The sequence below is a fragment of the Sander vitreus genome, chromosome 2 (assembly GCF_031162955.1).
Source record: "Sander vitreus isolate 19-12246 chromosome 2, sanVit1, whole genome shotgun sequence".
NCBI classification, from domain to species: domain Eukaryota; kingdom Metazoa; phylum Chordata; class Actinopteri; order Perciformes; family Percidae; genus Sander; species Sander vitreus.
In genome coordinates, this window is record NC_135856.1 from 16,762,592 (window position 1) to 16,773,351 (window position 10,760).

General features: G+C 43.0%; 2 protein-coding genes across 4 annotated transcripts; one reads left to right on the forward strand and one right to left on the reverse strand.

The window, feature by feature from the left end:
- On the forward strand, positions 1-3,345 carry tefm (transcription elongation factor, mitochondrial). Of its 2 annotated transcripts, none has more exons than XM_078280688.1 (5): positions 1-154; positions 456-940; positions 1,755-1,904; positions 2,101-2,279; positions 2,916-3,345. In XM_078280688.1, exons 1-5 carry the CDS (start codon positions 112-114, stop codon positions 3,178-3,180), a joined length of 1,122 nt encoding a protein of 373 aa, XP_078136814.1. In that variant the 5' UTR covers positions 1-111; the 3' UTR covers positions 3,181-3,345. The 2 variants fall into 2 exon arrangements, with proteins under 2 accessions (XP_078136814.1, XP_078136805.1); XM_078280679.1 differs by having other exon boundaries at positions 2-154; positions 453-940.
- A 273-nt stretch (positions 3,346-3,618) lies between these two features.
- Positions 3,619-8,974, reverse strand: atad5b (ATPase family AAA domain containing 5b). Of its 2 annotated transcripts, none has more exons than XM_078280666.1 (14): positions 8,332-8,974; positions 7,851-8,186; positions 7,664-7,760; positions 7,477-7,559; positions 7,156-7,304; positions 6,814-6,982; positions 6,331-6,605; positions 6,132-6,225; positions 5,993-6,057; positions 5,666-5,864; positions 5,341-5,465; positions 4,464-5,254; positions 4,140-4,298; positions 3,619-3,872 (listed from the first exon to the last, which is right to left on the reverse strand). In XM_078280666.1, the coding sequence occupies exons 1-14, from the start codon at positions 8,897-8,899 to the stop codon at positions 3,794-3,796; spliced, it is 3,189 nt and encodes a 1,062-aa protein (XP_078136792.1). In that variant the 5' UTR covers positions 8,900-8,974; the 3' UTR covers positions 3,619-3,793. The 2 variants fall into 2 exon arrangements, with proteins under 2 accessions (XP_078136792.1, XP_078136783.1); XM_078280657.1 differs by having other exon boundaries at positions 7,851-8,189.
- Between the last annotated feature and the right edge of the window lie 1,786 nt (positions 8,975-10,760).

A 10,760-nucleotide genomic window follows, 5' to 3' on the forward strand; every position in this document is an offset into this window, starting at 1 on the left:
GTGCTACGCCGACCGATTGAAAACCGTCGGACAACAACCAAAGGGCAAACTTGTTCAACCTGTATGATGTTGTAGCTAAAACCATCGATTATTTGTATTTAATCACCGACGATGTGGGTCGCCAGGCGATTTCTGTCGTCGGTCGCTCAGAGAAGTAAGTTTTGTCTTTTATTCGCGTTTGCAAAACATACGGACTACATTTGAATTCGCAGCCTAGCAATGGTAAAGTTAAGCTAACTTAACTAAGCTAGTTTCCATTGCTACCTTACCTTAAACTGTTACAGGTAACGTTATGTTCGTAGTTTTATCTGTTTTAGAAAGAGTTTTTACAGCCTTTGAGTCTGACGTCTATTTGACACGTTCACAGCAAGTGACACGAGGGCTCCCTCACGTGTTGTGGAGAGTCCAACCTGACTGGATTGACCCGTCAGCTCCCTCTTTTATTTCTTCAGCAGGTCAGTATGCAGGACAGTCTGGCTTATTCCGTCGCCCTCAGCACGGCGGCCTCCCTGAGCTGGAGCTGCGGTATCTCCAGTGCACATGTTGCTGGCGGAGCCGGGTTCCCGTGGCAGGCTTTGAGACCCTGAACGCCACCATCTCCTCCACGTCTGAGCCCTGCAAAGAGGACAACAGATCACTGGATGCCTGCTACACCTCCGAGCAACGAGACGCCATCCTCCAGCTGCTCAACACTGCCACGCCGTCAGAGATGGCAGGCGTCAAGCTCCTGAGAGGCCGCAAGTCGCTCAACGTTGTGGAATACAGGACTAAAAACGGACCCTTTAAAACTCTGGAGAGTGTGGTGAATGTACCGCTGCTGAAGCACAAAAGTGCTGTAATAGTGTTCAACTCCATTCTCAACCCGGTTAAGAAAGAGAGGAAAGTGAGGATTCAGTTGGCAAAGTTTATCAAGCCAGAGGTTGACAGGTCCTGGTTGGAGGTGAGGTCTTTGTACATTTTCAAACACAGTTGTCTTTATATGAGATACGTGCTTATTGTAGCGCCCGAGTTGTAAACATGAAGTGGGGTGGCCAATCAGAGACTTTGTTTGTCTTGGGTTCGAGTCTCTCAGTTGGTAAACATCGACCCTGCTTGAAGATGACAGGGAATGCCTGATCAACTTTACATTGCTGCCGCCCTCTGTTATATTTAGGTCATACTAGGCTTACACACTGGGGTTTTTTGGTCTGCCTGAGAAGCCGAAAGGGGTAGGCCTACTTTTACAATTTAATATTGCGCTTCTATCAAGTTGTGACTTGTGAGATACAGATTTAAAAAAAACTGGTAATTCTATGCAGAAGAGAGATCCTGACTTACAGTCCCTAGTAAGGTTGGTAGTAGTTAAGGTCCAAAAATGCTAGATCCTGCATTTCCCACAACTGATAGCATCTTTTGTTCTACCCTCTTAGCCTGTAAAAACACCATTGCCTTTAAAACTCCACACTCCGTTTGTAATGCTGGTTTTGTGTTCAAAATTTGTTGTCCCCAGGCCAATAATACTCAACTAATGAGTTCAGTTTCTTGACAAAGCTCGCCATGAACCATAGAAGATATTTTAAAACCACTTTCACCTTTGTGCAGCACTCCCTGTGACTGTATGTAACACTGTAATGTAAAATCTGTGTAGGGAAACAGTCCACTTCCTGTCCATATTTCCTCTCCTCTCATCTCTTTTGTCAAACAAATGTAACAAGACAAAGCAGGATAATTCACTGTGACCATGACCTGTCATGATTCTGTATTTGTTTACACAGGATGCAACTAGCATTGTGTCACTAATATGTGGAACTAATAAAATCGCCTGGGCTCATGTGGACCGTGGGATGACAGTACTGGATTGGCAACAGCTGGAATGTCCAAATTTCTTGAGGGGAACATACATGGCTTCTGCTTACTTGAATGACGTGAGTATAAATGCCAGAGTCCATGGTATTATTGAAATTTTACACAGTGACTAGTTAAATGAGTTTTCATAGAGAAACTGAGAAACACCTGTTGTCCATTTGTTTTAACTTTGTTATTAGCAACTAGGTTGAACTCATGGTATTGAATAGAAGCCCATTTACATCTGCACAATTTGTAATTTTTCTTTGTCATTAGGTTTCAACAGTTCTGGCACTCCTCCCATCAGCTGACTTCTACATAATAGAGAAATCGTCCATCTCCGTACAGAATACGGCTCTGTTCCCTGTCATGGCCCACATGAGGACTGTGGAGGCCATGCTGTTCGCTCTGCTTGAGCCAAGAAACTCATCGCCTGAGTCCAACATTCCTCCAAGGTGGGAAGAAGCAATTTCATATCAATGACTTTTCAACTATGAAAGGGACCAAAATACTGGCCAAACATAATGAGATGAGACGCAGCCATAGTCTGGCTATCACCAGACCAAGCTCAATCTTTTAAGATTGAACATTAGTCTGGGGAGTCTGCTCTGTATTTTCTCTGCACACGAGGCGTGATCAACGGGCATAGTTCAAATGACTCTGTACGCAATTGGATAGTTCTTCAACCAATCAGACCAACGATCCGGGTGATGTAGCAGCGACAGCGGCATCAACGGGTTGCTGCGCTTCGGTGGCCGTCTTGTTGAATGTAAACAAAAAGCTGCTTGGTCGCGTCTCTATCGTCATTGTGTTAAATCCGCCAATAGCGCGCCAGGTGGATAAGCCAATTTGTGATTGGTCCCCGCAAATTTGTAACGGAAGCAGGATAGATAAACGTACAGGTTTCCAGCCTGAGCTGCAGGGAGAAATCAAATCGCCGGCAGATCGGGCTGGGTTTACCCAGTCCAGTACAAACACACATTTATTTTAAAATGTGCTTGGCCTTTGATATTATTTTTTTGTGTTCCAACTATTTGAAGTCGGTGACGATTCACGAAATGACGTTCCCTCCTTCATTTCTTCCTTCGCAGAGTTTTGAACATGATGCGTACTGCTGTGGGACGTCACTTTGGACTCATGGTGGGCGAGTCTCGGACCAGTGGAGCACAGACAGTGCGACAGCTGATGACTGAGTCGGTGACACAGAAGCTTCCCAGGATAAACTTCCCCCCAGAGCTGCTGGTAAAGTACAGGAATTATTTCCAGATGGGCAGCAGAAGAGGAGGAGAGGAACTCTGTGATGCTCTGCTTCAGGCTGTTGCTTTTTACGAGCTGCTCAGCGAATCTTCCAGTTAGCCACTACATGTGCCGATCTGATGCCTGAACTGTGCACTACATCCACCAAAACAAACCTGAGTGGCATTCTGCCCTTTACCAAACATTTACCTCTTGAACAGATTTGATGGTACATTTCAAGTATTGAACATTCTTGCTGTTACATAAAACACTCTTAATACCGTTTTCTTTTCCCTTTTTTTGGGGGGGGGGGGGTTTGCTGAGAGCACGAGGGTTGCTGCAGTGTTATTGCTGCTGTTGATCTAGTTCGATTTGGACACTTACATAAAATAAATGCTGTCTGCCATCTTCCTGCTGTCTGAGGTTTTCAACTACTGTTGGTTTGTAATAAAATGGATTATGCAATAATTCTGTTTTTTTTTTTTTACGAGAATGAAAAACACTGCACTGGTCTCACCCCCACATCCATACCTGAGCAAGCAAAGTGCTTTACATTCTTAAAAAAATTACAAAAATATAAAACTTTTTTTTTATTTTTTTATTTACTTTTCATGGTACACACTAAAAGATGATTTCTCATCCCAACAGCATTAAATTCATTTGACAGTATTCAGGTAAAATGATTGCAAAGTAAATACTGACTGGAGGAAAGAGAGGTAGTATATGAGGTTCTCTATGAGAAATCTTCTGCCAGGAGTTGAATGGTTGACTTTGAGAGGCCCAGATGTGTGCTGCTGAGGTAGTTCAAACACCTAATGTGGGAAAAAATCATTTGAAGTTTGTCTGCAAATATTGAGTATTATTGTGATGTACAAACATTTTATTCAACAATGATACAATTGTAAGGCATGCAAAAATGAATTGGATCTAACAAAGTAACATCGGTTTATTGTAATTGAGTTAAACTATTGTTATTTCATTAAAACAGTGCTATCATTCTAAATGACTCACTATTTGTACTGATGATAGTTGGTCTCCTGAAATGAAAGTGAATTAAACCTGTACTGTGCTTGGCTCACCTGGCTGCCTCCTCTTTCTGTTGCCGTGCTCTTTGAAAGCGACCGATGTAGCGGAGGAGCGGCATGTAGTCGACACTGACAGCTCGTCTGTTCCCCAGCAGGCTGAAGGATTTACTGCCAAGCACCCTCCTGCTCAGCTCGTACCTCCTTTTAGACACACTGGAGGGACAGGCACCAGTGTGGGGCGGTGGAAAAAACAAGACATTTTTGTTTTGTGCTTTGTAAACAAAACAAAAAAACATACCAGTCATTTAACAGACTGGAATACTAGACCGCAAACAATTTGAATCAGTATTAAGAAGTTGAGATGGAGAATAGGCTTACCTTGGTGCACACAGAGGTTGCGAACTAAAGCTGAGGCTCTGTTTTTTGGAGGAGACCGGTAATGTCAGTCTCTCCACCAGCCTCCCCCACCTTGCGTCTCCCAGTTCCTGTCTGTAGTTTTGGGCTTCAGTCCACGCCTCAGACACTCGCCAACAGCACCTGTGACACCCCAAGCCCTCAACAGCGGCCTGAATATCCAACAGCCTCTCCTGGCTCCAAATGCTGTCCACTTCCCCCTCTTCACTCATCACATCCAATAAGCCATCCTTTATCTCAGCTCCTGTCCAGAGAAAGGCCTCAGGTCGGCATGAGCCTGAACCAAGCGGTGCTGCAGCAGCTGGCATTGTGGAATCAAGGCATGACATGAGGTCAAAGAAGTCGCTCAAGGCATCCAAACAGTTTGTTACGACTTTGGCTGGGTTTTCTTCAGTCTTGTCTCTTAAACTAGGGACTCTTAAATGAGCCCTTTTTGACGATAATGATGCGTTTTGTGTCAAACCGCAAGATGTGTCAGACATTGTTGCGATATATTTCCTTCTGCTAAGCCTGGAGATATGCCTAACAGATTTGCTGTTGGTGGCTGAAGCCTTTCCCCTGACATATCCATCCAGCTGCGTGATGTGAAGATCAATATCAGAGGGTGCCAGCTCCTTCTGCAGCCCACAAGTCCCTTTGGCCTCGATGGGTAGAAGAAGCTCCAGGTTGGAGTACAGAAGAGGAACACCTCCTCTCCAGCTCTCAGCTAGGAGCCGCAGGAGCTTGTCCATGTCTATTTCAGACCAATACTGACACTGAAAATGTTAACAGATGGAGTAAATTGTCTGTGATACAAAGCGTATGAGGTTCACATACAGTAGGCGAAGAAAGCAATACTTGCCTTTAGAAGGTTTAACAGTTGGTTTTGGGTCACAGGGTGGAGACCCAGCATGCTAGCAGCGCAGCATGGGTCACAGTCAGGAAGTTGGGAGTCTACATTTTCTCCTCTTACAGTAAGACCCGAGTCTAGATAAGTAAAGATAAAATAAGATAAGATGGAATAGAACTTTATTTATCCAGAGTGAAACTGCTGTGCAGCAGTTGCAATACATATTAGGGAGGAGTGCAAATATTGAGAAAAATCCTGCAAATCTGCACCGGCGTTTTTGGAAACAAAATGTTGGTCCATAAGGGGGCGTGATTGTGATTTATTTAGAGAAACGCACGCTGTACATGAGTAGGCTCCTTAGGCGAGCCTCCACTCCGAGACGCCCGTCCTCCACCGCTGCGCACCCAGAGCTGCAGCTGCGAGAGGCAACGTCTGACGTCCCCTCTGGACAGTCTGTGGAGGCTGCTAACATCGGCCAACTCCAGGCGCACATTCTCAGCCAAACCCACCAGCTGCAGGTAGCTAGAGACGTTCACCTTGGAATACATGGGGTAAGTTTATGACAAATAATTTTTCAAAAGTACACGGAGCAGCCATCAGAGGACGTTTTTTGTCACAAACATACAAAGTCGTACAAGGGTGTAGACATAAAAATCCGACTTACCGCTGATGGGGTTCTGAAAATGATTTCCTCCAAGCTGTGGTTGAATCTCTCTTTGAATGAGGGATCTAAGGAAGACATTTATTTTGCATCACAGCTTGTCCTCAAATCTGTTCTAAAATTACACAGTGTGTGCATTTACCATTGGTGGTCAGAATGACTGGTCTCTTAGTGGTGGTCATGAAAGTCTTGATGGCTGCGAGGAAACCAACATCATCATCAAATATGACATCAACCTGTAGGAGCAGACAGATGCAAAAGGCTCAAACCAAACATGGTTCATGTGCGGTCTCATATCCATCAAATGATGTCTTACAGTGTAGGGTTGCCAGATGGTTTACCTCTTCAAACAGAATGAGTGATGTGGCTGTCTTTTTATCCTGTGGCACTGTTTGATCAGAGCCAGGGGATGGGTTGCCTGATTTCTCGCTTTCTGGTTTTTCAGATGGCGAAAGGCCACCAAAATGTAAGCAATCTGCTTTGGCCTTCATCTTAAAGTAGTTGGCCAAAGTGACCATGGCTGGATTAACTTTTCCTTTGCGAATGGAGTGGCCAAACTTCTGTGCTGCTCTCTTTTTTGAGGTAGAGGGGACATTTTTGGGACGTGTGGTTTTTCCTGTTAAAGAAAAGAATATAAATACCTGTAATATATGTTATAGGCCTCCTAACTATCTACATATGTACATTTAAACAATTTAGAAACCTGTTACCATGAGTTTTTTTTTTTTTTTTTACTTTTTCCTTAAACAATATCTGTTGCAAGCATGTCTAAATAAGTAAGTTAGCAAGCAAGAGATTTTGTATCTTCGTCATCTATGTCGTACCAGGTAAAGTCTCAGATTTAGGAGTGCAGCTGTTGATGTAGTTGTTGAAGTAAGTTGGTTTCAGTGGGTCCTTCCCCGGCATCTCCACTAGGTGGGACTGGGTAGCTTCCTTCAGCTGAGACAGAACATGGCGCCCACTGCGCTGTGAGGAGCAGTTCACTTCAAATACCTTTGATTGTAAAGGAAAACAACCATTAAAGGATAATTCCTTTTATTTAATTTTAACTAAGACATAATTTCAGTGAGCTACAGAGCAGTGTATTTAAAGACATTGATATGAATGCAGATTATCAGCCTTTGGCTGCATGGATTCCAGATATATTGGTCCAGCTTGATTCCAACCTTGAAGCCAAGCTCCTGAGCGCAGGCATACACGGAGGCGGTCTTGCCCACACCTGGAGGTCCTGTGATCAGCATGGTGTTGCACAGCGTCTCCTCTCTGTCGTCCTCGGCCCCAGCCTCACCCTGGAAGTCTCCACAGTCCCATGAGTCTGCACAGGATGACAGTCATGACTTTTCTAACCGAAAACTCCCACACATGGAAAAATCAGCAAAATCCTGAGTCATTAAAAGGCATGTGCATACTCGTGGCTCAGTTAGAAACCACATAAAAAGTTTGACCCTGAGCTGCGATACAAGAGAATGACAAATGCCAGCTCATACCACTGCTGTGTTGTTCTTGTTTGCTCTCCTCCATTTTTCTCCTCTCGTAACAGTCGGCCCTTAGTTTCCATTTCTTCAACCAACTGAACACCAGAGAGAAAAAAACATTCAAAGACTATTTTCACACTGTCTACTCAAGTCCAATATATCAGTTAAAGGGCGAGGGAGCTAATTATATTAAACTAACCTTTGCAGTTTATTCACAGCGGCAGGGTTGCCAATGACTTCACTTGAATGCTGAGGACTGTATTTGTCTGTCCAGAGAACGTCCTCTAAACTGGAATCTAGACAAAATAAATTGACAAAAGATTGATTTCCTGCAATGTAAAGGACATAAAACATGTCACAAAACAATTATCATATGACAAGTTTACCTCTTTGGTGGACGTCAGAGGTTTTGAGGGACTGGCTGTAAGATTCTGTGTGATTTATCAATCCAGAGTACACAGGCTCACAGGGGTTCACCAGGCCTGCTGGGCTCCCACTTTGCTGCCTCAGTCTGTGAGTACGACTTAGCTTGTTGCTTCTGCCCTGCGTCTTGACTGTAACAGGACTTTCCTGGACACCCTGTGCTGACACGAGACAGTGGCCCATACCAACAGCACCCTCTGCAGCGAGACTGGACCTCAGACGTTTGGGCACCCTCTCAGAGCTTTCATTCCCCCGTTTTCTCTTCTCTTTTAAGTGGTTCTGTAGGGAGTTTAGATGTTCTTCTTTGGAAAGGAGAAAGAGGCATAAATGGTCATGGCAGCACAAGTTCAGATGGCTATATAAACCTTCAACCTGCTGTATGAATGAATAAATCAATGGATTGAATACACACTCAGAGTAACAGGGACTGTTGCTCAATCTAACCTGTGGATCCAAAATCCTGCAGCCTTTCACCCACTTTGTTCTGCAAAGTGCTGAACACTGTTCGGACTGGAAATGCTGGGTTGGCTGTTTGGATTTCGTCCAGACAGCTGTGCAGAGCTGATGGTGACAGCTGTCCTCTCCAGGACCTCTTTCTCTCTGTCAGGTGAGAAACTGTTGACAAACGCTGATGACTTTTCACCAGTTGCACATCTTCAGTCTGAGGAGGGAGCACTGATTCCTGCAGCTTCTCTACAGGCTGACCCAGCCTCCCGTCACTGCTCCGTTTACTCTTACTGCGCAGTGTTGCGTGTAAGAAAACGGGTGCAATTTTAATGCCTGTTGCGCAAAAAGTCTTCCTCTGCTCCTGAAGTGGTGTTGGGGTCGTCATGTCTCCAGCAACATATCTGTATTTCGCTGCCAGCGAGGCTGATGCTCTTTCTGGAGACGTTTTATTATCGACTCCCGACTCTGACAACTCCAACGTTATCACCTCGGCGGTTCGCGGCAGCTCTTTGCTCGGGCACGAATCATCTTTACTTTTCTTGTTCCGCCTGAGTTTGTTTCGCATAGTAAGTTAGTAAAATACTTCTGCTCTTAACGGTTGGCGTTGAATAGAAAACGTCTCAACCGCTATGGAATGACGTTTAAAACGTGCGCGAGAAGGTTGGGTGTAGCAGCCAAAGATCGTGTATAGACAAATCACACGCAGGCTCCTCTCGTACGACGTAGCTACAGTTTAGCAAGTGAACCAAACTGATTCCGATATAACGAAGTCGTTAAAGCTTCACATCACACAAGCCTAAACCTTATTAGTGGCGACGGCATTATAAACAAATATAACTATAATGGTCATGGAGGACACGTTTTCCTCTAAAATCCTAACTCCCACCACTCATTTTTTTTCTCACCCAGAATTAAATGCAGAGTGGTAACTCTTGCTGTTGTCACCAGCTTTTTACTGGTTTTGTTGTCCTAAAATAAAACAGCTTTCCGCAATGTAAAATGCACTGTATTGAAATAGTGGGTCCCTTAAAAAGTACACTGCTTATTTGGTAGATTAATATTCATGAGATAAGTTAAAAATAAATTAAACTAGGTGTGTACCAGTGTTTGTAAATGGTTACACTGAGAGCACATAGTGTTGCACCGAAATCTGTGACCCGTCGGAATCTGTACAAGGTCTGCACTCTAATCCTTTCTCTTGGTATTCACTAGAGACATGCAAAGTTTCCTTTAGCAATTTAGTAATTCATATTCAGTGTTGCCTTGTGTAAACATTCATAAAAACGGTTCTGATTTTGAAAGCTCATTTGGACTGGTATACATTATTTTTATAAGCTATTGTATGTGTATGGTCAGTTTTGTTTTTGCACTGTATGCTGAGGCCACGTCTAAAGACTATTTTATGTCATGTTTGACGGTAAGAGTTATGACGTTAAGAGCCACAGTTATGTGCCGCATGAAACCTCAGCAAAATTAAGTTTAGTTAACATTTATGAAAGGAATCTTCAATTTTAAATTGAGTTTTACCTTGAAACAGTTGACAAAATAGTCTTAGCTTTAGGTTCACTTACTCGCCTGTTATTTTTTGTTTTGAGTGCTATCAAACTGAGCAATCTCAATCTGGTGAGGACAGTATGATGCTGTCAAAAACTTTTAAGCAAATTGTTTTGCTGTCAAACTAAAAGGCCTACAATACAACAGAACATGCAGCTGACCATTTCTTTAAGAAGAAAGTTGTTACTGAAAAACAAAATGTGTTATACTAAGTTCAAGTATCTAACTTTCTGCTGCATGGTTTTTTTTATATATATATATATATATATATATATATATATTTTTTTTTTTTTTATAAACCGAGGTTTTAACCTGAAGGGAAATGGTATTATTCAGACTGGATTATGATAAAACTGATATGGCTAGGCAGAGACCCTGATGGAGAGTGTAATGATGGCTAGTGTACAAAATTGCTTAAACATTACAGCCATGAATAAGGTCAAATGTATTTTATTTCTTTAAATATAAAAATCCCCCTAGCCAGAGTGTACAGTTCACAATTTTTTAACAGAGTGTTTTAACAATAATAGTGAATATGTCTCCCATTTTCCAGATGAAAACAGAAACCTTCCATGAATAATGGAGGGAGGAAAAATATATTGTTTGGTTGGCCACAAGGGAAGTCTGATGAAACAATGAGTGGTGATGATTACCAATTAATGTGCACACTACAAAACACAACTACTGCTGCTTTCCCCCCCCACACCCTCTTCAAAACTCGTTTTGGAATGAACAAAAGAAAAGATGCTAAATAATATACAGAACTAAGAGACTGATGAAAAGATCCGCCTTTGGCATAAATTGCACCTAATAGGACAGAAAACTGACTTATATATTGCTTTAAGAGAAAAACTACAATCTGTTAATTATTG

Coding starts and splice junctions, on each gene's coding strand:
- tefm (XM_078280679.1), top strand. CDS start 112: ATGTGGGTCGCCAGGCGATTTCTGTCGTCGGTCGCTCAGAGAA. Junction 1,905..2,100: donor CTTCTGCTTACTTGAATGAC/GTGAGTATAAAT, acceptor CTTTGTCATTAG/GTTTCAACAGTTCTGGCACT. Junction 2,280..2,915: donor GAGTCCAACATTCCTCCAAG/GTGGGAAGAAGC, acceptor CTTCCTTCGCAG/AGTTTTGAACATGATGCGTA.
- atad5b (XM_078280657.1), bottom strand. CDS start 8,899: ATGCGAAACAAACTCAGGCGGAACAAGAAAAGTAAAGATGATTCGTGC. Junction 6,226..6,330: donor CACTCATTCTGTTTGAAGAG/GTAAACCATCTG, acceptor CTGCTCCTACAG/GTTGATGTCATATTTGATGA. Junction 3,873..4,139: donor CAGAAAGAGGAGGCAGCCAG/GTGAGCCAAGCA, acceptor TTCCCACATTAG/GTGTTTGAACTACCTCAGCA.